At 56.5% G+C, this 23,255-nt stretch overlaps 9 protein-coding genes across 9 annotated transcripts; 4 read left to right on the top strand and 5 right to left on the bottom strand.

Moving 5' to 3' along the window:
* Positions 1–210: 210 nt before the first annotated feature.
* Positions 211–1,123, bottom strand: N657DRAFT_634551 (translation initiation factor 6; the record flags this gene model as incomplete). Its single annotated transcript, XM_062791287.1, has 3 exons — positions 211–757; positions 824–982; positions 1,089–1,123. 3 exons carry the CDS (start codon positions 1,121–1,123, stop codon positions 211–213), a joined length of 741 nt encoding a protein of 246 aa, XP_062647174.1.
* Positions 1,124–2,268: 1,145 nt separating this feature from the next.
* Positions 2,269–4,754, bottom strand: N657DRAFT_691006 (uncharacterized protein). Its single transcript, XM_062797080.1, has 3 exons — positions 4,553–4,754; positions 3,553–4,466; positions 2,269–3,491 (listed from the first exon to the last, which is right to left on the bottom strand). Exons 1-3 carry the CDS (start codon positions 4,640–4,642, stop codon positions 2,609–2,611), a joined length of 1,887 nt encoding a protein of 628 aa, XP_062647173.1. The 5' UTR covers positions 4,643–4,754; the 3' UTR covers positions 2,269–2,608.
* Positions 4,755–5,632: 878 nt separating this feature from the next.
* On the top strand, positions 5,633–6,921 carry N657DRAFT_656643 (uncharacterized protein; the record flags this gene model as incomplete). Its single annotated transcript, XM_062794725.1, has 2 exons — positions 5,633–5,678; positions 5,735–6,921. The coding sequence occupies 2 exons, from the start codon at positions 5,633–5,635 to the stop codon at positions 6,919–6,921; spliced, it is 1,233 nt and encodes a 410-aa protein (XP_062647172.1).
* A 1,449-nt stretch (positions 6,922–8,370) lies between these two features.
* N657DRAFT_681496 (uncharacterized protein) lies at positions 8,371–8,904 on the bottom strand (the record flags this gene model as incomplete). Its single annotated transcript, XM_062796393.1, has 2 exons — positions 8,371–8,574; positions 8,632–8,904. The coding sequence occupies 2 exons, from the start codon at positions 8,902–8,904 to the stop codon at positions 8,371–8,373; spliced, it is 477 nt and encodes a 158-aa protein (XP_062647171.1).
* Positions 8,513–12,545, bottom strand: N657DRAFT_462415 (uncharacterized protein). Its single transcript, XM_062787487.1, has 3 exons — positions 11,695–12,545; positions 11,544–11,639; positions 8,513–11,490 (listed from the first exon to the last, which is right to left on the bottom strand). Exons 1-3 carry the CDS (start codon positions 12,208–12,210, stop codon positions 8,956–8,958), a joined length of 3,147 nt encoding a protein of 1,048 aa, XP_062647170.1. The 5' UTR covers positions 12,211–12,545; the 3' UTR covers positions 8,513–8,955.
* Positions 12,546–14,305: 1,760 nt separating this feature from the next.
* Positions 14,306–15,175, top strand: N657DRAFT_550845 (uncharacterized protein; the record flags this gene model as incomplete). The annotated part of the gene is made up of 1 exon (XM_062787898.1): positions 14,306–15,175. A coding segment is annotated over one exon (870 nt), but the record flags the coding sequence as incomplete, so codon positions are not given.
* Positions 15,176–16,139: 964 nt separating this feature from the next.
* On the top strand, positions 16,140–16,974 carry N657DRAFT_462400 (uncharacterized protein). The gene has a single exon (XM_062787486.1). It carries the CDS (start codon positions 16,235–16,237, stop codon positions 16,865–16,867), a length of 633 nt encoding a protein of 210 aa, XP_062647168.1. The 5' UTR covers positions 16,140–16,234; the 3' UTR covers positions 16,868–16,974.
* On the top strand, positions 16,616–17,580 carry N657DRAFT_646180 (uncharacterized protein). The gene is made up of 2 exons (XM_062793076.1): positions 16,616–17,471; positions 17,534–17,580. Exons 1-2 carry the CDS (start codon positions 17,082–17,084, stop codon positions 17,558–17,560), a joined length of 417 nt encoding a protein of 138 aa, XP_062647167.1. The 5' UTR covers positions 16,616–17,081; the 3' UTR covers positions 17,561–17,580.
* A 1,898-nt stretch (positions 17,581–19,478) lies between these two features.
* On the bottom strand, positions 19,479–21,655 carry N657DRAFT_656640 (uncharacterized protein; the record flags this gene model as incomplete). Its single annotated transcript, XM_062794724.1, has 5 exons — positions 19,479–20,404; positions 20,465–20,701; positions 20,763–21,194; positions 21,250–21,430; positions 21,530–21,655. 5 exons carry the CDS (start codon positions 21,653–21,655, stop codon positions 19,479–19,481), a joined length of 1,902 nt encoding a protein of 633 aa, XP_062647166.1.
* Positions 21,656–23,255: the final 1,600 nt, after the last annotated feature.

The raw sequence follows: 23,255 nt of genomic DNA, 5'->3' as shown, positions 1-23,255 counted from the left end.
CGATGAACTGATTTAAATCCCACTAGGCAGTTACAAGCCATTATCCGTGGTGTAGCTGCCATCATGCACTTAGCGGTGCAAACCCAATCCTCAAGCCCGCCCGCCTCGTGGCATTGTTCCCAGGCTATCCCAAAGAAGCATCATCCCAGACAAGCGTCATCCCGTGAATTGTGTCTCCCACCTGCCAGCCAGCAATCCAGACTCCACTGCTCAGTAGAACGACTCCACTATCGTCTCCTTCATGTTGGTATTGATGGCCCCTGGTGCCGCACCCTCGCCCAACCGGAAGACACTCTCGATGACACTGAGCTCAGGCGCCGTGGTATCGAGTCCAGTAACCGCCATCCAGTCGTTGACCACCATGCCGCCGCCAATGACGTTGCTCCCGCGGTTGACGCTGCCCGCGACAAGCGGGACCTGCAGCAGGCTGCTCAGCTCGTCCTGGTCCTGGATGCTGGTCTTGGGGTGGACAAGGCCGCCCTGGTTGCTGAGGGCCATATAGGACCCCACGAGCACGTGGTCGGCGACCGTCTGCCGGAACACCTCAACTCCCAGCACGTCGGCGATGATCTCCTCCGTCTCGCGCTCCAGATCCGGGTGAATTAGCGCAGTGTGGTCGTTTGTCACGATGACGTTGCCCAGCGCCGACAGCCGCTCCTCGATGCGCTGGATTCGGATCTCGTCCGGTAGGCTGTTGCGCAGGTGCTGCAGCTCCTGGTCGGTTGTCGTGGTCGGGACGAGCAGGCCTTTGCGGTTGCTGGTAAATACGAATCAGTATTATGTACTATTGCTTTCTTGATTTCGTGTCTTGATTCGTGCATACCCTGCTGTTAACCGCCCGATGATCCGTGTGCCCGCAATCGTGGTCCTGCAGATGGGAATGACGTCCTGTAGCTCGGCTTCGAACACGCTGTAGAAGTTCTCGCTCGCGCCGACCGCCACCAGGGCGTATGAGTTTGTTAGTGTTGAGAAAACGCCAACCCTAGGATGTGGTCAGTCATCGTCTCGACCATCGCAAATCGCATTCTCGTCGGGGGGTTCAAATAGTCGTGTGCGACAGATGGATGGTGGGGCGCGCAAGAGCTTACTCGTTGGAGTTTTCGAATTGTGCTCGGACAGCCATGTTGTCGGGTATCTGATACTCTGTGGTTTGTGTGTGTGAGGGGGGGGTAAAAGAAGATAAGAGGTGTTCGGAGTGTCGCCGGGGGACCTGAGGGTCTGTCGCCTTGGTGTTTGTAGGTTTGCTTGCGGAATGATGAGTGTTGTGGAGGCGAGCGAACGGCAGATATATAGAGACCTAGCCTGAAATTTTGGTGGGATCGAATACATATCATACGTTACGTTACCCAACCTTGCCCATGATGAACCACAAGCAGTCAGCCTGCCAGAGTGACTGTCCGCAGTTTTGAGTTGACCCACGAGGATCAAGATATTGGCATAGTGCGCTTTTGGTGGTTTTGAGGTGCTGATGCCGAGTACCTTACTCATCCGCCTTGTTGAAGTGGAAAAAGTTACATGTTGCCCGCAACCTTCCAACGATACCTGATTGCTAGAAGCTCAAGCTTGAGCTCCCAGCTTTTTCGTATCGACAGCAATTTGACATTCGTAAATACACAAACATCTCCGACATCACCTAATTCAATTTCAATTCTCCCCCTGGCATGCTGCCACACGACCTCCGATCATGGTCTTCATATCACTCCTGAGACGGCCTTGTCTTGCAAAACTCACTTTTCTTGCTGTCATCTCACAGAAACTTACAGATCACACTATCCACCGCAAGCTCCCAATCTGCCTCCCGGGTGACTCAGGCATATCCAACTACATTGCCTGACCTAAACTGAGCTAGCCGGAAAGGCAAGCGAATCGGCAGAGGCAAGCCTCACAGACTGGTAACTAGCACCGCCACCTCAACTCTAACGAGTGCCAGTGACTCAATCAAAACAGCCTGGAAGAACCGAAAGCCCACACGCCCAGAAGTCCAGTCATTATGATTCATCGGTAACCGCTCTCATTGGCAGTCCAGCATTCGTTACGTCTCGTTCCTTACATTACCTTACTACGCAATCTGTCGGGCATCATGAGACGACTCGACAACATCGATGATTTTCGACTTGCTCTTGAACCACCGAGGTCTTCCAACGCCAACGAACTGCAGATATGCACTTCCAGGTTCTTCCAATTATGAGCCTCAGAACGTCACAAATTCACCCTTCAAAGCGAATCAACACAGCACATATGTCTCTTTGAAATGTATATTCACAGCATAGCGTCCTATAACAGCACTTCGATCATTCCTATTCATTCATAAGCCCATGTCAACACATCGCTGAGACTTGGTACATGCATCACAACTTTCCTCTCCTCATAAACTGCCCCCATACCCGAACGGCAGCCAGCCCAGCGCAGTAAAAAGGTCCAAACCAAGCCCTGCCCCTTCCCACCTGGGTGGGCAAATGTAATGGCAAATGTGATGTTGAATGACATGATCCGACTCCAATCCGCTTTATGTCCAGTTCCCAATCACCAACCCAACCCCAACCCGACCCCCTAACTCCTCGTAAAAGATCAAGAACCGGGCCCATATGTACGGTATGCACGCAGCCATCTACGCCAGCTCCACAACAGGACAGTACCTCGGCCCGGCAAATCCCTTGGCCACGATGGCCTGTATGTCAATGTTCTTCCCGGGGTCCTGATGCGGGCTCCACATCTTGAGCAAGATAAACCTGCCGCTGACGGGCGGATCAAACCGCACGGTGCACTTGTTCTTGTCCTTCTCGATGAAGAAGTGCGCCAGCGGCGCCATCAGCTCGCCGCCGACGGCCCGCACGGCCTCTTGCGTCGCAATCTGCGACGCCTCCTGCGCCTCCTCGAGCGTCATGTTGCCGCTGCCGTTTCGATTGTTGCCGGCGGTGCTGCTGCTTGTTAAGGGGATGCTGCCGTTTGTGAGGTGGTCGAAGAGGGCGCTGCGGGAAAAGCGGTAGCGCCTGCGGGCGGCGGCGGCGGCACCGGTCGGGTCGCGCATGGCGTCTTCGTCTGCGGCTGGCCAGTGCCGGTAGGGTCCGCCAAATATCTGGATGCTGTCGTCTTCGCTGTCGGACTCGAACGGAAGCGCGCCAATTCTATTGGGCGTTCGCCGACGAGGGGGGTGGGGTTGGGAGGGGTGATCCTCATCGCTTTCGTCCTCGCTGCATTCGGCGATAACATTGAAGGGAGCCGGAGAGGCGGTGAACTCCGGAGGAATTTGCGCTGTTCGACTGTCGTCTTCCTCCTCGTCGTCGTCATCGTCATCGTCGGCACCATAATTGTAGGCGCGCAGAGCTCGTGAAGACTGGACTCTCACAACACCATTGCCATCTTCTTCGTGGCGGAAGATGACGGTGCCGCGCCGGGGGGTGCGGGAAGGGAGGTACTGGATTTGGTATTGCGCTGTGCGGGTGAGGAGGTCATCTGACTCCATCGACACGAACACCATTCCTTCACGGACGCTTTGGGGAACGGTGTGAGCAAAAGGAACCGCGAAAGACCAAAACGAGGGTTGCAACTTACGGGCATGAGAACTTGGACCCCGGGGCCTTGATCACCAGCTCCTTGAGACTGAAGACAGTCCCTCCCTGGTGCTTCAGGACAATGTTGCAGCGGTTGCTCTTGGTGCAATAGACGGACGTGTCATTCTTGAGAATGTTCTCGGGCGGGTATGAATGCTCGTCCGCATACAGGCCCCCGTCACAGCTCACGATCTCCATGGTCAGCTGGCCGGGCTCGACCTGGCCGTACTTGCCATAGCGAAAGCCCTTGAAGCTTGAGGCGACCCTATCCGAGTCCAGTTTGCGTCGCTTAACACGCCGGTTCTCCTCGGCCATGTTTTGGCCGTGCAAGGGCGGCGACGCAGCAGACGGTGCGCGTGGCATGGTGCTAGAACTATTGCTGAGATCGAGCAGCGCTCTAATCTGAGCGTCGGTCTCGTGGATGTTTCGGCCCAAATCTTCCAAGGCGATGGTGCCTCCAAAGTGCGAGCGATACCCCGAATGCCGATTCCCGTCAGCGGGGCGATAGCGGCTGGCGCGAGGCCCCGATCCGGCAAAGGCGGGTGGCACACGTCCCCTCGAACCAAGAGACCGGAGCGGTGGAAGAGAGGAAGGGTCCGACGAAGCGGCGGAAGCAGGATAGGGAACGTTCTGTGGTTGGGCGTCTCTATTGAATCTTGGTCGCAGGTCCCGGTCCGAGCCCGAGGCCATCCTGGCTGGGCCGGTTACGTTAGTTCGAGCAGTACCGAGTAACTGCTGACTGAACCTTTCGAGGTCTTCGTGAATTTCCCGGATTACAGTGTACAATCTATCGGAGATCGGGTCGGCCGGTCGGCCATTGGAGGTGGAGTGGACGTTGTTGAAGCGGCGAATTGTTCCGTCGGCGGCTCGATAGGTTCCGGGTTCCAGCGGCGGGAGGGGGGGACAATTGTCGGACTGATTTACCTGTTAGTATCGCAGATCGATAAATGAGAACACTGCAGTTGCTGGACCCGCCAGTGGCAGGAAACTCAGGTACGGACATGTAATAAGCCGCGGGCACAAGGAACGCAGGGTTGGGAGGACTGGGCAATGGGGCGGCCTTTTGGGAGTACGACGACTCGACTGACCATGGGACAGAGCAGAAGCCACGGCGTAGAAAAGCGCGCGAGCAGAGCAAAAGCTGCGAAAGCAAGTTTCACGTGGTCGGCTTGCCGGACTGAAAGCAGTGAAGTAGAAGGAGGATATCGGAGTGTGGTGAAGTTTTTGAGGTCGAATTGTGGTTGCGAGTTCGATGGTGGGGAGAAGCTCCCACAGCATGCAGGGACAAATCAAGGGCCCCAGTGGCTCACCCGTGCTTGGCGGAGTGCTGGAGTCAAACGAGTTCCAGGTAGCCATTGTCTGATTAAACTCCGTGGACACTCTATTCTGAAGCAACAGAGGAATTCCGGAGCGCGCAAAAAAGAAATCTATCATAGCAACAACCTGAACAATCTGAGGGACAGAATGAGCGAGTTTACACTTCGAGGCGGGGAAACGGCAGGGAAAGAGCGGAATTTCAAGCATATAAATCGCTGAGAGACTAGAGACCTGGTGATATTTTAACTCGAGTTGATTATTCACCGTTAGTAACTACAAGTTTCTTGACCGCTCTTTGTGTGACAGGGTAAGTACATCTTAAACTCGCGTTGCGCCAAGCCAGCACACCGCGCGACTTCAAGTAGACAGCCGAGATTCCGTTTTCACGGTCATACAACAATCAACAAGACCACAGAGATTTCGGTGACATCCCAGTTTACTGCAAACAGCCAAGAGACTCGAATCAGATTCAAAGTCCTTGTTTTTCACACCCCTGTGCCAGCTGCCAGCCGATATTCAAATCCCTTTACGGATATAGCGAGCAGACTGCACCTGTTGTTTTGTTCAAGGTTCAACTTCAAGCGTGTTTGCAGCAACCTGAACCTCTGCTCACTGTTTCAAAGTCATTCCCAAACTTTGACTGCTTTCTACTCCGATTAGCTAGGCACTTCTCGACTCGCTTCTTCTAGTTTCAACTCTGCCTCTCCAAGATGGACCAGCAAGCCGAGGTGCTAGCCCCGATCGCCGACCTGCAAACAACTACGATGAGCAACGGCGCTGTGCCGGCGCCGGCAAACGGTATCAGCGCAGGTAAGTGTTCCTTCGCTATTATGAACTGCTTATCACAACTCGCTAATGCCCTCCAGATGAAATCGCACTCTACGACCGCCAGATCCGCCTCTGGGGGATGAAGGCCCAAGAAAAGATCCGCAACGCTAACATCCTCCTCATCACCATGAAGGCCCTCGCCAACGAGATTGCCAAGAACCTAGTGCTGGCCGGCATCGGCTCTCTCACTATCCTCGACTCGGAGCCAGTCAACCCCGCCGACCTAGGCGCCCAGTTCCTCCTCTCCGAGGAAGCCAACCCCATCGGCACTAACCGCGCCGCTGCGGCGTCTGCCGCCCTGCAACGACTGAATCCCCGCGTACAGATTCACGTCGACACGGTCGACGTCCGCCTCAAGCCTCCTTCCTTCTTCGCCCCGTTCGACATCATCATCGCCACCGATCTCGACTCCCCAACCCTCAACATCATCAACACGGCCACCCGCCTCAACAACCGCCCCTTTTACGCCGCAGGCTGCCATGGCCTGCACGGCTTTCTCTTCGCCGACCTCATCGAGCATACCTTCGCCATCACGCGCACCAAGCCCAACATCTTCACCCCTTCCGGCCCGGAAACCCGCACCCGCTCCATCCTCTCCGTCACACCCAAACCTTCCTCCTCCTCATCCTCCTCTTCTTCAGAAGCTCACGCGGAGGAACTCGTCACCAAGCGCGAGCTCTACTCAACCTGGTACCTCGCGTCGGGCGCGTCCCAGCTTCCCGCCGAGATCCTTCGCTCCCCGCGCCGCCGCCGCGCCGTCACCCCGCTGCTCTCGTGCCTCCGCGCCCTGTGGGAGTTCGCCTCGCTCCATGGCGGCAGCGCCCCGCAGACTGACCACCACGCCGACCTGGCCCAGTTCACGCTGCTGTGCGGTGAGCAGCACAAGGCGCTCGGCCTGCCGGCCGAGACGCTACGGAGCGAGGTGCTGCGGTCGTTCTTGCAGGGTGTTTCAGGGAATGGTTCCGGAGGTGGGGTGGAGGTTGGGCCGGTGGCGGCTGTGCTGGGGGCCCAGCTGGCGCAGGACGTTATCAACGTGCTTAGCCAGTCGCAACAGCCGGTGCAGAACTTTGTCATCTTTGACGGCGAGGCTATGGAGGCAGAGGTGTATGCGCTGCATCCCGAGGGGGAACTCGGGAGAGGGCTGTTGGTTACTGCTGGCCCGGTGAAAGCAGATGATGTGATGGGCGGTGGCAGGGGGGCGTTGGAGATTACTGGGGTGGCCTAAGAGCCTACCGGCGTGGGAATGGAAAGACATGAGTGATCCATCTGGGCTGTGTGAATTTATGTACGAGTTTGCTCTTCTCTGCTGCTGCCATATTTGGAGGTCGGTTGCATTGGTTGAGCCGTCTTGGGAGTTGGTTCTCGGGATGTTGGGGAACAGGGGCGCAGGACACTGGCTGCAGCATGGATAGATGGAGGAGGACGCATGTCACAAAAGGGCGTTTTTTTTTTCCTCCGGAGAAGACGGTGTACGTGGCCGGGCCGGTGGAAATCCAAGGCAAATGGTCTGATCTGAGCACTCTGACGGCGAGTGGTGATAACGCCGGAGATCCCACTGTGTACTTGGCTGAAATACTACCAGGCAGAAGGGAGCAACGGAGATGAATTGGCGAGACAGCTCCTTTTCCCACTCTCTTCTGGGAACGATGTTCTTGCCTTGGAGCGTGTTGATGTTCTTCCTTCATTCCACACCTTTCCACGCTCTCGCCCTTATCTTCTCTCAGCATATCCAACTATCCATCTATCCTGCTTCCTTTTTCTGACGCTCCCTCTATTTGCCGTACTCACATTATCCCCCACTTCGCGTGACCGGCTTCTGCATATTGACTGAACCTCCGTCCTGCGGCGGGGAATTGCCCAATCGAACTCGCAGCCCACCATATGGAGCGCCTGCCCGGATTGTGCTCTCTCACAAGAGCCTAAAACATGGAACTTGAAATCAAGACACAGGATCCGAGGGTTTGTTCAGTCAGAATACCTCGGAGATGTAGGTATCACTATGAGGAGTGATGCAAACCATCGCACCAAGAGACCCCCTACCTTCCGTGCTGACCTAGCACACCAACGTTGCTCCACCCGAGCCGACATCAATGCGTATACAACAAAAAACCAGGCCAATTGTCAATGCCAGAGTACAGAGGCAGGTCCTACCTTGCATGCATGCACCCAACAACCGGAAATCTCAAGAACCAGCTCCCAATGAACAGTTTTTTGTCCAGTCAGGCCACCATGTACGCCAAAGAACCAGCACTTGACTCAGTCACATCTTGTATTGTCTACCCAACCATCCATCCAGTCAAAAGCATATTAGCCCGACCACACACCCAACCCACCCTTTTCTCTTGCCCTCATCCTTCATCAGAAAACGCATAAGACCATGCTGGCCCGCCCATCTTTTATCAAGTAGACATGTCGCCTCGCCGTACATGTATTGTACAACCAACAACAACAACAGATGCGCGCCGCAATGAGAATCGTGAAGCCCAACGAACGTGGTATCCGGTGCCGACAAGCCAAAATCCATAGGTATCTCACATCGTTCGTTCCAGATCAATATATTCAATCCCTTGTGAAGGCCTTGTCCTTCTTCAAACAGGCCTTTGATAGCAACCTGTAACCTTTTCTGAAGCCGGATCGCCGAACCCTCCACTCAGTGCATACATTCCCGCCCTTCTCAAGCCTTCCGTTTCCGCAGGTTATACGGACTCCGAACCGGCGGAGCAGGCGTAGCAGGCCACGCTCTGGATTTTTTACCACCAGTGGCGGTGGTACTGCGCACGGGTTGGTATGATGCCCTATTACCGAGGCCCTCGGCTACTATGGCTTGCCGTTGTTGACTCTGCTGGTCACCATCGGTGCGAGATACCTCGTTCCGTGCCTGTATGCCGTCAACCCCCCCAGGAGAGCCTGAGCTGAGTACTCCCGCATGTCTGACCTCCCCATATGCCGCAGCCGCAGTAGGAGGGGTAGGACCTGCCTGGGTCGATGCCGATGGGGCAGAGGTAGCAACCGCTGCGCTGCTGCTGATCTCCTGTGACAAAACCGGCACAAACGGAGAGGGCGCAGGAGCCGAATACAATGCAAATGCCGGTGTCATGACAGGACCTGAACCGGGATCAAAGACGGGACCAGCCGCTCTGACCTTCTTTGCCTGCCCCCGCTTCCCACCATCATCGTCATCCCTCGTACGCTTCCAACCCCAGATCATCTTCTTGCCCACGCTTTTCGCGCCAGCACCGCCTCGGAGTCCACCCGCCCTCTAAGCAGATGGCTCATCCGAGCCGGCACCGGCACTGGTGTGGGCGGCGTCGCCTTTGGGGGAGGAAGGCGACGGCCGGGTGTGCGCGGCCGATGCTTTCCTGATATTGTTGTGCGTCCAGCCCCGGATATGAGTGGGCCCATGCTTTGGCGGGGCCTCGACGGCCGGATAGTCCTTGATGGACCCGCGCGGGTCGAACGGGACAGTGCGGAGCTCCTGGCCGTTGCCCGAGTACGACAGCCGGTGGGGCGGGGTAGGCGCCGGCTCGAGCTTGCGGTACTTGGACGAGGCCGCGGCGTTCGCTGCCGAGGAGCTTCCTGGGCGCGAGCGAGGGGCCGGCCCTGCTGCTGGCGCGAGGGGTGGCTGCGCGCCTTGGTAGTGCATGGGGCCTCCTGGCACCGGGCCGAGGGTGGGAGGGCCGATAGGTTGGTGGTACGGCGGCGGAGTGCTCATTCGCCGCAGAGGTGCAGATCCCATGGGCGGGCCAGCGAGAGGTGGCGCCTGGAGATTGTTCGGCAGCGATTGTTGGGGCATGATGGGCTGCATCGGCTGCGCAGTATCTTGGAAGGAGTACGCGTTGTGGAACGGACGGTTCGCTGCGGGCGGGTAGAATGCACCGCTGTTTGAGGGCACCATGTTGCTGTGATGCAAGGCTGGGCTGCCTTGCGGCTCAGGGTATGCCGGGGCCTCGTTCAATAAACTCCGCATCGGCCGCAGCGCTGGAAGGGCTTTGGCGCCTCCGGTGCTGGAGAAGGCATTTCGGCCGGCCGCTGCTTGTGTCGCCGAGTTGGGACCGGGGCCGGGCGCTGGAGCAAGAGTAACGCTGGGGTAATCCTGGACCGGCGGCATGGGAGGTTGAGGGGTGGCCGGCTGCGGATTCAGGGCAGTCCGGAGGAAGTCGTTGCTTCGGACGGGCTCTACGGCTGGCGGAGGCACATCCTGCCAGGTGAGGCGTGTTGGTTCCGGAGGCGGCGGGTATTCGAACGGTCGGGGGTACTCAGTCTGTGGCTGCTCATAATCATTGGGCCTATCAGTTACGTGGGGCGGCGGCTGAGTGTAATGCACCGGCTCGACCACGATGGGCTGGGGGGCAGCGGTCTCCGACTGTAAGGCGAGATCCGCGAGGCGAGAAAGGCCGCTGGTGTCAGCGAATACCTGAGCTGGAGTCTCCTGCGCAGGGGGCGGAGAAGGCTGCCGCGCGGTCGGCGTCTCGGTAAAAACATCCCGAATGGCATCGTAAGGTCGTGAAGGTTGGGTGCGTTTTGCCGCGGCCATCCGGGCGGCCTTCTCTGCCTCGATGGTGGCAGCTGCGCGGAGAGCATCATCAACAAATTGAATGAAGGCCGTCGTGTCTTCCGCCACAGGTTCTGCCACAGGTTCTGCCACAGGTTCTGCCACAGGTTCTGCCACAGGTTCTGCCACAGGTTCTTCTGTCACAGGCTCGGAGGGCCGGGGGGGTGGCTTAGGCTGGGGAACAGCAACCTGGGCGGGGTCGATGCCTCGAGCAACCAGCGTCTCTACCCGATTGCTCTCCACAAGCTCTGGTTCTGGTGCGACCTCTTCCTCCGAGATGTCCTCTTGCTCGCGGATGGTGCGCAGAAGTTTTGTGACCTTCATCCGCACCTCGACATCCTCTGTCTCCTTGTCCATACGGGCGCTCTCAATGGTCCGCGAGGCGTGGATGGGCTCGCCTCTAGGCGGCACGAAAACGACGGGCTTCCAACCGCTCACTGTTGGCTTTGGGGGCTCCCACTCGTTAACTGAGTCGGGCAATACAATGCCGAGCGTCGGGTGGAGCTTGTGCTTCCTGACCAGTTCCTCGTCCAGCTCGCCAGCCGCCAGGGTGGAGTCCCAGATGCCGACCCGCCGGTCGATGAACATGTAGTTTGAACCGGGTTTGCCCAAGTACTTGCCGCGGCGCTGCTTGGTGGCGCCCTTCTTGGCACAGTTGGTCGAATCCCGGAAGCCGATGTCGAGGTCATCCCACTCGAAGAGGTTGGGTACCATGATGCGGTTGTTTGGGACGTCCATGCGAGTGGGCCGCCTTGAGATGAGACGAACGCCGAATTCGTCCGGGCTAGTCGCGCTGCGGGGAATTGGGAGTTCGGGCCCGTCGTCGGACGTTTCGCCGCCGCTGGTGAGGGGCTGTCCGGCCCGACCAGCTTCCTCGACCGGCTCGGGTGCTGCGGCTGGACTCGCGGCGTTGGAGGCCGAGTCCGGAGTCGTCGTCACGCTCTCCTCGATGGCTTCAGTTGCGCCGAGCAAGCCGGCCGGGTGGCGAGGCATCTGAGCCATAGGGTCGTCACCCTTGGCAGCAGCAGCCGACTTTGGCGCTGGCTCGTCCTCTGGCTGACCGTCTGCCTTTCTCTTGACCTCCAGCGGTAAAGTCTGCGGCTTGACCATCAACTCGGAGATGGTCTTGCCGGAATGCGGGACCTCGACCCCGTTCTCGACCTGGTAGAAAATCCCTTGCCAGTCGGCATCCTCCTGGCTAATTGCCTTGAACAGATACCTTTCATCGGGCAGAGCGGGCAGCTTCGGGAACCAGTCAGTCAGCGGGCAGGGCTCAGAGGGAGAGAGGAACGCACATCAGCAGGCAGGCGGTTGTCGTAGAGGTACTCGAGAGTGTCGAGTTGGAGGAGAAGCTGGCCATATCGATCCTCACACAGCTCGGCGACCATAGTCTGTGACATGTCAGTCAGGAATCTGTGCCGACTAGGAGCGGACGGTGTTGCGTACAGTATACTCTTCGTTGACTTTCTGATGCTGGGCTTGCCAGACATTCTCTACCATGGCGAGTCCCTGCTGGAGACGCTCATTGCATTGTTTGATGGTGTCTTCACGGCGCTTGCGGAGGAAATTCTTTGTGGCGTCGTATTCGGGCACTTGTTTGTAGGTGGTAGGGTCCTCGAGCAACTCGTTGATGGAGCGGTCGGCAAGCTCTTGGACTGCCGGCTTAACCACCCTCACGACGGATGAGTAGGCCTGCCTGAGCTCTTGGATGCGCTCGTGAGCAGCCTGGACTTTAAGTGAGTCGTAGACCTTGTGGCGACGTCCACGACCCGAAGGGGGTTTTGTTTGGGCTGGCTTGGTGACCTTGGCGCTCCTGCCGCGAGGCCAGCGGCCGCGCCCCCTGCCTCTGCCGCTGGAGGTACCTCGGACAGCGGGGGCGGTATGTATGGCTGGAATGTCCTCGGACGCAGCATCGTCCATCTCCGGGACAATGGCGACTGTCTGAAAGCCGTACTGGCTCATGACGGAACTGTTTGACGGGGTGGAATGTGTGCCGTTGAAGGTGAGCAGAGTACCGCTGTTGTTGGCGTGGGAGGTGAAGTGGAAGGTGCTGAATCGGACTGCTGAGGTTTATCCGAGTCTTCCACGCCCATCTGCTGGCGGCGTGATGGGATTCGAGGATAGTCGGCGGAGGGGGGAGCAGTTCAAACCGGAACTGAGTGTGCGGAGGCACATGAGCTGATTGCAGGCCGGTGAGAGCAATGTTTTTTTATGCACTGCTCGGTGGAAGGCGTTGCAGGAGTCTGCCGCGTGGGGGACAGCCGGCTCCAGCTGAGGTGTAAGGGCCAGTAAACGATGCGGATGTGAACAAGCAAAAAACATGCACCGCTGTCTTTTGTAAAATCAAGCAGTGGATCGAAGATGGACACCACCGCTGAGCTGGTGCTGTATGCTCTGGAAATGTGGATAAGATAGGCAGATGATGAGCAAGAAGCAGTAGGTGTTGGAGGATTGCTCAAAGAGAGTGACGGAGCACTCGAGGCGGGTTGAGAAAAGAAGATGGCACGAAAAGTTCGGGGATTGCGGACTGCATGCAGTGCTAATTCGAGCCGTGGAGCAAGTCGAGGACGATTAAGTAGGCTGGCACAGCAGAATAATAGAAATACAATAGGCGAGGGTGGCCTTGAATAAGATGGCCTTCAGCAATTGTTGTTCCTCGCCCGCTGCATCGTCTGGAGGTATTGTGCTTCCAGCTCGGTGTGTATTGAAGGGCCTGACAATAAGAGACAACAACCGCCGCCCAGGCTGGCGCTGGTTTTCGACAACCTGCGGGTCGGCCAGGCCAACCGGACCCCAGACAACCGTACCCACCCTGGCACGCCCATACTGCAGCGGCACACCAGCCTGGCCCCACTGAGGCTTAACCGAGTCCCTGGCCAATCCCAGCCCCTCTGGCTCTTTCCGAATCAGGAACAGCAGTCTTTTTTCCCGTCTTCCGCCTCAACGCGTTCATCATTAGTGATGCTTTGAACAGAGAAAGATGGGGGTATTAGGTAGACTTCGTTATTCGATAAGTTCGATATCATATTGTTGCTCGAACATGCACTTTTATGGATACTCGAAAGCAGTATATAATTTGCAACTTACTATTGGTTCTGCTCGAAAAATTGGAATCGTGCAATTCACAATTCGCCAGAATCGTGTTGTGCTAGAGCCAGGACAACTGACAAAAACGTCCTGCACACTGTTTGTTCAGTGCGGTTGGTGGTTGCTTGAGTCCTTATGATCTTGAATGCCGTCAAATACTGGTAGAATGTCTCGCAAACCAAAGATCGCATTTGTCCCGGCGATGTAAGCTGGCATTAACTGCACGCGCTTAAGGCAGCTCATATCTGGTCTTTTGTTTCACACGCTTCACGTTGAAAGTTGCCTAGTCTCAACAGTCTTGTCTGCCTGCATCTAATGAATACACCGCGGGGGACCTGAAATTTCATGCAGTAGTATTGCTGGTTGAGAACACAAACAGCCTATACTCGAGGTGGTCGGCTCTGTTCTTCACCAGAGATCGGCAGCCATTAATGGACAGATTCGGAAAATTCATATCATGTGCCTGGATGGAACACACTACACAGCCATGAGACCGGTGAGAGCACGAAGGAGGTGAAAGTGGATGAGAGATCTGGCATCGACATGTCTGAGATGAGTGTCACAATCCATCCCACCATACGTTTACCTGGCTGCCCCTTTGTGCTGCCCCTTTGTGCTTCCCTCCTACTGTCGTTATTGCCAAACGGGAAATCCCACATTTTAACTCCGGGGCCGTCTTGGCGCCAATTGTCCAATGACCGTTCAACATGAGCCCTCAACCGTCAGGGGTGTGCGCTTCAGATCCACATCCTGGCGGCTGGGACCGACCGAGCGGGAGCTAAATTTTGCGGCCAATCTCCGAAAACCCGGCCGTCCGGGCTGCGACTCGGCTCTGCCGTTGGCCATCCGGTTGCCATCCCGACATCTGCGAACGCTGCCGTCGCCGCCCGAGACGAGGCCTCCGGCCCAGTTTTACCGTTAAACTCGGTCAACAACACCCGTAGGCACTACACGATTGCACTCTCCGGCGATGGCAAAACGCCGCGGTCTGCTTCACCACGCCGTCAAGGCAGTCAAGCAGCAGCAGAAGACGGCAAAGGCCGGCTCCGGGTCCAAGTCCACTCCCGCTTCGAAGCCGGCGACGAGACCCGGGTCCGGCCCGCCAGCATCAAAAAGGCAAAAGACAGGCAACAGCAATCAACATCGACAGCAAAACCAAAAGCCGATTATCCCTTTCCAACCTGACGACACTATCCTCCTCGTCGGCGAAGGCGACCTCTCGTTCGCCGCATCCCTCATAACCCACCATCGCTGCACCAACGTAACCGCCACGGTCCTCGAGAAGAGCTTCGACGAGCTCTCGGACAAATACCCGCACGTGTCCTCCAACATCGCCGCCATCGAACAATGCCCCACTGCGCGCCTGCTCTACGGCATCGACGCCCGCAAACTTCCCCCGTTCACCACCAAATCCTCCAAACCACCCACATCAGCCGCAAAGATCATGACAACAACAACAACAGGCGCCATGAAACGCATAATATTCAACTTCCCCCACACCGGCGGCAAGTCAACGGACGTCAACCGCCAAGTGCGCCACAACCAAGAGCTTCTCGTCGACTTCTTCCGCCGCGCCCAGCTCTCCCTCTGCCCCAACGGCACCATCATCGTCACGCTGTTCGAGGGCGAACCCTACACGTTGTGGAACATACGTGACCTGGCGCGGCATGCGGGCCTGCAGGTGGAGACCAGTTTCCGGTTCGTCGCCGGCGTGTACCCGGGTTATCAGCATGCGCGGACGTTAGGGGTGGTGAAGAACAGAAAGGGGCAGGCTGCGCGGGGCGCGTGGAGGGGCGAGGAGAGGGAGGCGAGGAGTTATGTTTTTGTTAGGAAAGGGGAGGGATCGGAAGAACAGGGGAGGGGGAGGAAGAGGAGAAGAGTTGCGGGGAGTAGTGATGAGGAGGACGAGAGTGAGGGAGAAGACGATGGCGAAAACGATGAGGGGGAAGGCGAATGGGAAGGTGATGCGGATGAGAACGGGGATGGGGATGACGATGGGGATGAGCTGGAGGACAGTTCCCATGAGGACGGTGTGAATGACTGCAACGAGAATCTAGGCGACGATGAGAAGCAGCATCCGGACTCCGGGGGTGACGGAGATTGAAGGCGCGTTCTTTTATCCGTATACATGCTAACCGGACACGTCCATGTCTCCCGAAAACCACGACACGAAAGGCCCTGTAGTTTCAATCAACCGACCGAGCAGTTGAGTCCATCATCGCAGTTGACTCCATCATCTTCAGCTGTGCTCTGGCATTCTATCCGGCTTGTTCCGAGCTAAGTATTACTTCAAGATTTGCCAGATTCGAGTTTGACAGCACAAGCAGACGCTGCACACGTTGGAGGTGAGATGCATCCATTCGTGGTCACGTATGACCACGGCTCTGCCCTCTGATTGCCGGCAAGCATCATAGCGTCGAAGGTCGGCAGCTACAACCATGGCCATTATCACCGCCGTGGCGAGTACTTGGGTTTATTTCACCGGAAAAAGCAGAGCATAAGGCAGTCCTCTGTCTTGGGAGATCCAAAGTGGGCGGCCATCTGTACCGGCGGGAGCGGATCTAATCGCACAAACATATTAAACAACAGACAGCCAAGAGGACAAGAAAAGTTACGAGCCGCTCTATCGCATGCAGGATCCCACCAGGACCAGGACTCGAGGTTAACCGAGGCCTGTCGGAGTGTTTTTCTAGACCGCTGCCAAACCATCACACAGATTTTCACCACGGTCTCGACGGACTGCAGGCGTTGGATAGGTTTGGGTCAAACCTCATGCAAGCTCAAGAATGGCCAGATGGACGAGTCATATCATTTCTTTGCTCGGCCAGTTCTGGCACGATGACTGTATGGGCCTTCGAGCAAGTGCCTGAGCCCGCAAACATCTCGACCAGACCCTTCGATGCAGTACCTCGCCGTGACAAAATGTCGCACAGATACACATGACGGAGCTTCTGGTCGAGGGAGTCACTCTCTCGCCCACGAAAGCCGATGCCAGCCAGAGCAGTTGTGCAAGGTGGCTCGGAGAGTGCATGATCTGAGGGAGGACAGGAAAAAACCTCGTTTGCCACGTTACATGAGCTCGAGAGATTCAACCAAGAGACGGATGACGGTATGGCAACACGACCAACGACCTGTCCACCGTTTCCTTGCCTCCGCACCGTTACGCAAAAAGATACACGCTCAAATGCCATACTACCTCCTACGGCAAAGGGAATACCTCAACACAGTGCAAATGCACGTTAGTCCGAAGGTTCTCCTCGTAGTCTCCTCAGCTGACGGGACGCCTCCTGCAACCACCCACCTCCGAGGCCCCCCTTGGCTTGATTCATGTTGGATTTCCACAAGTCGCACCCAAGTAGGCCAAGTGGTCCGCCCGGCCCGACCCCGTACGGGACACCTTCCCCTCGCAGCGCCACATCCGGGTGCGGCTACGCTTTTCATTTGTCGGTGCAGAAAAGAACCCCCGCCCAGGGCCCAGGCGTTTGGTCATCTTACGGGAGCCCATCGGCACCGGATCGGGACCCGGAAGTAGATGCGCATATGCATGCAACTCGTGCAGCAGAGAGAAAACTGCTTTGCTTGCCAAACACAGTAAGGCTCAGTAGACTGAACCTTGTGATAGGCTTGCGTCTTGACACGACATGATACGGGGTTGACGGGGGGGCGTGGATGAAGAGGACGTGCGGTTTGCCAGCCGACCCACACCCGGGGCACTCCGCCCTTTTTGGGTTGCTTTTGCTCCCTGGATGCAGACCCGCCAGATGCCGGGATGGGGGAGGAGAGGTATATACTCTGACGCACTTGACCATCACATGCAGACGTCGATCGCGCCCGCGTGGGTAGAGAATAGATTGAGAAAAGACCGGGAAGGATCCGCACTCTTTAGGATCCGGGACGGGCTTCGCGCATCTGAACTGCTGGCCAGCCCTGCTTTGGCGTCCTCAATGGTTTGCTTTGCCTGCCTGCCCTGGCTGCCGCCGGCGATAGCATCATGCGAACCAGTCTACGTACATGATAACGGGGTGTGTGACTTCGAGTCGAGCAATCTGCTGTCCGACTGCCGGCTACGTAATATCCAGGCGTACAAACGGGAACAGCGTGGTGCGTGGGAGGGTGCTCCGATGCAGGATCCATCAGTAAGGGAAAACATCTCCGAATACGATGGCTTGGTGGCATTCTTGTTAAGTCAACTGAGTAGCAAGGTGATGAGGGAAGGAAATCTTGATTCTAGCCAAAACAAAGCAGACAGAGTGAGGGTGTGGAGGGGGAAGGGGGTGGAGGGAGAGGGGGAGGGAGAGAGAGAGAGAGAGAGAGAGAGAGAGAGAGAGACAGACAGACAGACAGACAGACAGAGAAAAGAGCCAAGGCATCGGCAGCCACCAAATTGAGTCCCAAGGAACCCGGCGATGATCCCCGAGAGCCGGCAGCGCGGCCCCTTCCTTAAACGACTGCCGGCGGAAGGAGGGACAAAGAAAAGCTGAGGCCATAATACACCAAGGCAAGCCTCATCACATCACGTACCAGCCGCTTTCTTTGGAAATGCAAGCTAGTCAAGGGAAAGTACAAGTCACTCTTGCCTTGTTCTTCAGGGGAGAAAAGGATTTTCCGGGTCTGCTTATCAACGTTTCCCGCCAACCGGAGTGCTGAACTTCTCTTTATGTTTTGGGTTGAGTGAGTATTTCACAAGTCCGAGTTGCCAGTTCATTACCTTGGGTGCCAAATGGTGTTTGACCTCGACATGCATCAAAGCAAACTGAACCAGTCTTGCATTAAGGAAAGCGCATAGGGAGCTTTTGCAACGAAGGAAAGAAATAGGCGCAGAGGTAGCAAAATAGAGAATGAGAGATGGAGACTGAAATTGACCAGGAGAAACAATCGTGTGGCTTCTAGGAAGGCTGGCTGACGGTTTCTCATAGTTGGGAGCAGGTGGAAAATGTATCACACAGCAGTCAATGATGTCCAGGCACCTGAGGGGCAAAATATATCTCCTGTTCCTTCGAAATGAAGGCTCACCCGTCCATTCAGGGGTCCTCTTCCTGCCTCGTCCCTGATGAGACACTCAACGGAGAAGCGTCAGTCTTGGCCGCATTCGGAGCGTTGTAAACCTGCCGTTCAGTACCATCTGACTGGGTATCTTGGCCATTCCCTGCAATGCGTGAGGACGATACACCACGAATGGTATGTAGAAGGTGGAAGGTCAGAGTTTCGAAAGAGGTTTCCACTCTCTTCAGGCAAGTGAACGTTTCCAACCAAAACCAGGCCAGGCTGTGTATGTATCAACCCCACCGCCTTCGTTGAACTACTTACTCAGGAAATCAGCTCAAAGAGACAAGAAATCGAGGAATTGTACAACCAAACGATTTCCTCCCTGGGTAGTCCGTATCCAGCAAAACGCCCTCAGCTAGCACCCGCCAAAATGTAAGCGTACCTTTGGTAGCCTCCCAGGCGATGTAGTGAACTCGGCCATCAGCACCAAAGATCCCCGGGTCATCCGTTCATCTCGAGTCAATCTTTGGCAGCCCCATCCAGCCTGAATTATCCACTCCACTAACATGAAATCAGGCTTTTTATCTCAGTCTTCCACCCCGGCTCCTGAAGAAAAGGAAGCACAAAGCCGATTGTGCCCACCCAAAAGCAGTAGGAAGAAGAAAACATTGAAAACAGACAAGAAAATCAGCGTCGAAGGAGAAAAACGGAAAAGGGTCGTGGGTCCTCGTCAACTTCCACACCAGTCCGCAACACAAACAGTCCCGCCTCCCTAAACCCCTACGCTCCCCTCCACGACATTCTCAAACTCTGATAACCCTCCCCTGATTATTTTTATAAACCTTCCGTGCCAACTCATCAAATCAACACGGTATCGTCTTCCACGCATCTCCCCGGCCCGTGTCCTTGCGGTGATTGAACGCTTCCCTGCGCCCCCTGGCCTGTCTATCCGCATTGGAAGGCACAACCTCCCTTCCCCTTACTCTCCCACTTCGTTGTCCAACTCCAGACCAATGCCGCACAACAACAACAACAACTACTACGAAATGCAAACTTTTCTCCCGGCTCTAACCCACGCAGCACCGACGCGTGCGTAATAAGCAGAAAAAAATCAGGTGGTGAGGTGAGGTACTCCGGGGATCAACGTTCAAGACTAGCTAGGCCTGATGGGTCTGCAGCGCAAGGTGCATGCTCTCGCTCTTGACTTGGTGGTGACTGTGATAATGATGATGATGGTGCTGGTCATATCCCTGCGAGTACTGTCCCCCAGCAGCATAGGCGGCGCTGGTGGGATGTTGCTGGTTTTGGTGCTGGTGCTGGTGCTGATGCTGATACTGGGCCGGAATACCTGCAGACATGGGCAGCGGCAGGGGCAATGGCAGTCCTTGGACGGTTTGTTGGTGTTCTTGGTGTTGCTGCTGCTGCTGCTGCTGCTGCTGCTGGTGGTGGTGGTAATGGTGGTGCTGGCCATGCTGCTGGTGATGGTGATGGCCGGCGCGTTGGGCAGGCGCGTAGGCATACAAAGGCGAGGAAGTGTCTGGCGTGGTTGTAGTGGTGGTGGACGATGTCGTCGTGGTTGGCGTGCACTGTGGCGAAGAAGACTGGGACCAAACGCCGGGGTGGTGGTACATCGTTGACGGCGAAGGGCCGGTGGTGAACTCGGTGGGTGGGGGGAAGAGGGACGAGCGGCGGCCGGTGTCGGGATGTGCGTGGGGTTCAGCGAGCATGTCGTGCATCTGCATGGCTGCTGGGTAGGCGTAGTGGTCTTGGAGGTCGGACGGCATGATGCCCGGAGGGCCGTACTGGCTGCTGCGGAGGGGCAGCTCGTGAAGGAAAGGCGCCGCCTGGAACTGCGCTGCCATGGCGTGGACAGCATTACTCGTGGGAGAAAGAGACGGGAGGAGAGGTAAGGAGACTGCCCTGGTCGGGGACATCTTGACCTGTGACGGGGTGACCGAGTCGGCTCGGGGGCGGTCAATCTCCGTGGCGGCTGCCTCTTCCTCTTCGTCGTCGACTTCGTCCTCGTCAAAACAATAGTCCATGACCATGTCATCGTATGTCACAGGGACTTGGGTGGTGCCGTCTACGGACGATTGACATCAGCTACCAAGACTCGCGCAAGGCTGCAGGGTGGGTCACCGACCTATTTCGTTTCTCATGTACTTTTCCTCCATCTTGGCCACTTTAAAGAGCTCCTTCAAGATAGGCTTCTTCTTTGCGTTCTTGGGCTTGCTCGTGTCCCCAAAGAAGTTCGAGAGAGCCTCCATGGCGGCCGACTCGAGCTTGGCCACGGTTATGTCGCCCAACTTCTGGACGCTCGGCGTCCGTGTCGCCGGGTCGATAATCATCCTCAGGATATGTTTCAGGACAGTGATGCGCTCTGTCCTTCATGTCAGTTGGGTGAAGCCTCCTCAGTCTGGGACGGATTTTCCGGTACGAACCACTCTTCAACTGATGGTCGGGCTCGATATGCCTCACCTTGCCCTTCTCGCCCGGGCCCGAAGGCTTAGGCCACCAGTCCGGGGCCGAGGCGTCGCGCTTGGTGTACGGATTGTTGGCCTGCTTCTTGGGCGCAATCACCTTGACGAAGGCCTTGGCGATCTCCTTGCAGGCCGACTGCTGGATGCACCTGAACCTATGATCGTAGAATTTCAACACCTCATTCGAATCGCCGATCACCAAGGCCCTCTTCGTGTTGCCAATGACGGGAGGCACGTCATCCTCCTGGTCTCGCCGTAGCGCCCCTTGCCTCCTCGGCCGTTTTCTACCCCTGGCTTCTACCTGCCACGGGCCGCTGGAGGGTGTAGAGGTACGACCGGGGTGGCCGCCATCGAGTCCGTAGTCATCTTCGTACGTCTGCGACAGACTTTCTCCTGGCCGAGGTCAGCAACCGGAGAAACTGAGGGCAATAGCCGCCCAAAAACGTACTTGATAGCGTCCGACTCTGAAACTGGAGGAACTTCTCCCTCCGAAAGATTTTACGGATGTCTTCCTCCAAGATGGGCTGAGGCCCGGTGAAGTAGGCAAACTTCCCACCCCCCAGATGGGTGGCGAGAAAGAAGCTCTCGAAGGGGATATTGCAGTGCTCGCGCAGCGCCCTGGCGACAGTCTGTGTCACGGTCAGCTTCCTCCCGTCTGGATTGCGTTGCACTGGGTAGCTCCTGCACGTGGGACAGAGGGAAGGTCAGTTCTATGAGGAATCGCGTACCAAGGGTGGCGAGCTTCGTGCTTCCGGCACCTGGATGGTGTTGAGATGCTCAATGTCCAGCCCAAGCCTGCTTCCCTCCCACGGCCGAAGGCCCGAGGGATAGTAGTCCGAATTGACGGTGACCATGATGGAGTGAGTTGGCTGTGTAAATATTAAGAGCCAATGCAAGCGGGTTAAGGGTCGGTTGTCGCAGACGTGGATGGTCGGCCGTCTCTCGAAGGGGGGTAAAGAGGGCAGTCTGACTGGCCAACCGACGGGGGAGCTTGCAGGTAATATATCGTCCTGTCCGCGAGAAAAATGAAACCCGGTCGAGTCGGGGCCCCCGGGGCCAGTGAGACACGGGGGCTACCGTGGTGGGGCCTGAGTGCTGTGCCGGTCAGGGGACCGGAGTAAACAAGTGGTGCCGCGTTTCCGGCCGCAGTAGATTTTGGGCGAGTCCAAAACTAAAAGTCTCATGCAAGAAAGAGTAACCAGGACACACACAGCAAACCGCCTCGAGATCAAGGATGTGGCAAGCGAGTGAGCACTGAATAGTCTATCAGACAGCTCCGTGGAAAGACACTGTTGATGGCGAAGGTGTAAATGTGTAGGGGCGCTGCAGCCCAGGAGTCGTGGACAGGCGAAGATTGGCTGCTCAGGGGCTGACAGTGGCCAGGTTGAAGATAGTGTGGCCGAAATGGGCGGTCGGGCGCGCGAGGACAAAGCGGGCTGACGGCGAGCTTGCCAAAGCTCAAGACCGAAGGCGTCAGCTGCCTGCTGGGACGGTGGAGACGGATAGATGATAGTCTCAAACACTTATATCAGCTAGTGGTTGATGAACCTAGGCTGCGGGACCCTGCAGTCAGTCTTCTTTGTCCTTGGGTGCGGCTATGAGACATCAGAGGGGAGGTGAGCTGAACCGACCACTTGAGAATAGCGATTCGCAGATAGAGGTTCTGCTCTCTGCAACCAAGGCGTTTTGAGGGGGTTGGATGGTAGCGTCGTATGTGTGCAGTGTGATGGGTATTGATATGTGTATGCTAATGTCGTGTTGTGGAGGGCGCCCCCTCTACCTTTTGAGACAGCCAAAGACCAAGCCCGTCTGGTGACGTCTGGGTTCAATGGCAAGGATCCTTGGGCGCAAGGATCACACGGAGGTGTCTGATAGTGACACCTCTAGGGACGAGAAGGCAAGGTCAAGGAAGTGGGGAGCTAACGAGACTTGGAAGTCTCGGAGCAAAATTGGAAAGCCTGGTGAAAGTAAGAACAGCCACCAACAGGACGGCCTGACTCTCTGGAAATGGTGGGCTTGGAAGGGCCCAACGACGTTGGAGAACAGGGAGTCCGGGTCAGCCGGGCTGCTTTAGGAAGAGCGTCTTGGTTGAGTCAGCCCTTGTTCTCGGTCAATATCAAGATGCTCAAGACCAACTTCGAGTTTGATTCATTCATACGGTACGGCGAGAGAGAGAGAGTAGATATCGAACAGCAGTGAGACTGACAGCTGAAATGGTGGGTTAAAAACGATACAAGAAGCTGTAGGCCCGGGTTGACACTGGTTGAGAGTCGAGGAAAGACCTGAAGGTGCAGGTGATGAGTATTCCGAGACACGGTGGGTTTCCTAGAGTGCCAAAGCCTCGCCGGAACATGAAGACGACTATGAAAGTCAGGGCCGCAAGCAAAGAAAGGAGCACACCTGAAACAGGAGGCAGAAGGCGAGCAAAGGAGACAGTTATACGAGCGAGCGATG

Source organism: Parathielavia appendiculata, assembly GCF_033297405.1.
Source record: "Parathielavia appendiculata strain CBS 731.68 unplaced genomic scaffold N657scaffold_7, whole genome shotgun sequence".
In the NCBI taxonomy this organism is placed as follows: Eukaryota; Fungi; Ascomycota; class Sordariomycetes; order Sordariales; family Chaetomiaceae; genus Parathielavia; species Parathielavia appendiculata.
The sequence above is the reverse complement of the archived record's forward strand: the minus strand, read 5'-3'. Positions and strand labels throughout refer to the sequence as shown.

What these genes read in the sequence shown, in the direction of transcription:
- N657DRAFT_462400 (XM_062787486.1), top strand. Translation starts at nt 16,235, where the DNA reads ATGCAGTACCTCGCCGTGACAAAATGTCGCACAGATACACATGACGGA.
- N657DRAFT_691006 (XM_062797080.1), bottom strand. Translation starts at nt 4,642, where the DNA reads ATGGTCAGTCGAGTCGTCGTACTCCCAAAAGGCCGCCCCATTGCCCAG. An exon ending in GTGCCCGCGGCTTATTACAT is followed by an intron (nt 4,467 to 4,552) that starts GTCCGTACCTGA and finishes CAGGTAAATCAG; the next exon opens with TCCGACAATTGTCCCCCCCT. An exon ending in GGGTCCAAGTTCTCATGCCC is followed by an intron (nt 3,492 to 3,552) that starts GTAAGTTGCAAC and finishes CGTTCCCCAAAG; the next exon opens with CGTCCGTGAAGGAATGGTGT.
- N657DRAFT_646180 (XM_062793076.1), top strand. Translation starts at nt 17,082, where the DNA reads ATGCAGACCCGCCAGATGCCGGGATGGGGGAGGAGAGGTATATACTCT. An exon ending in CTCCGATGCAGGATCCATCA is followed by an intron (nt 17,472 to 17,533) that starts GTAAGGGAAAAC and finishes TCAACTGAGTAG; the next exon opens with CAAGGTGATGAGGGAAGGAA.
- N657DRAFT_462415 (XM_062787487.1), bottom strand. Translation starts at nt 12,210, where the DNA reads ATGAGCCAGTACGGCTTTCAGACAGTCGCCATTGTCCCGGAGATGGAC. An exon ending in AAGTCAACGAAGAGTATACT is followed by an intron (nt 11,640 to 11,694) that starts GTACGCAACACC and finishes GACATGTCACAG; the next exon opens with ACTATGGTCGCCGAGCTGTG. An exon ending in ACAACCGCCTGCCTGCTGAT is followed by an intron (nt 11,491 to 11,543) that starts GTGCGTTCCTCT and finishes TGGTTCCCGAAG; the next exon opens with CTGCCCGCTCTGCCCGATGA.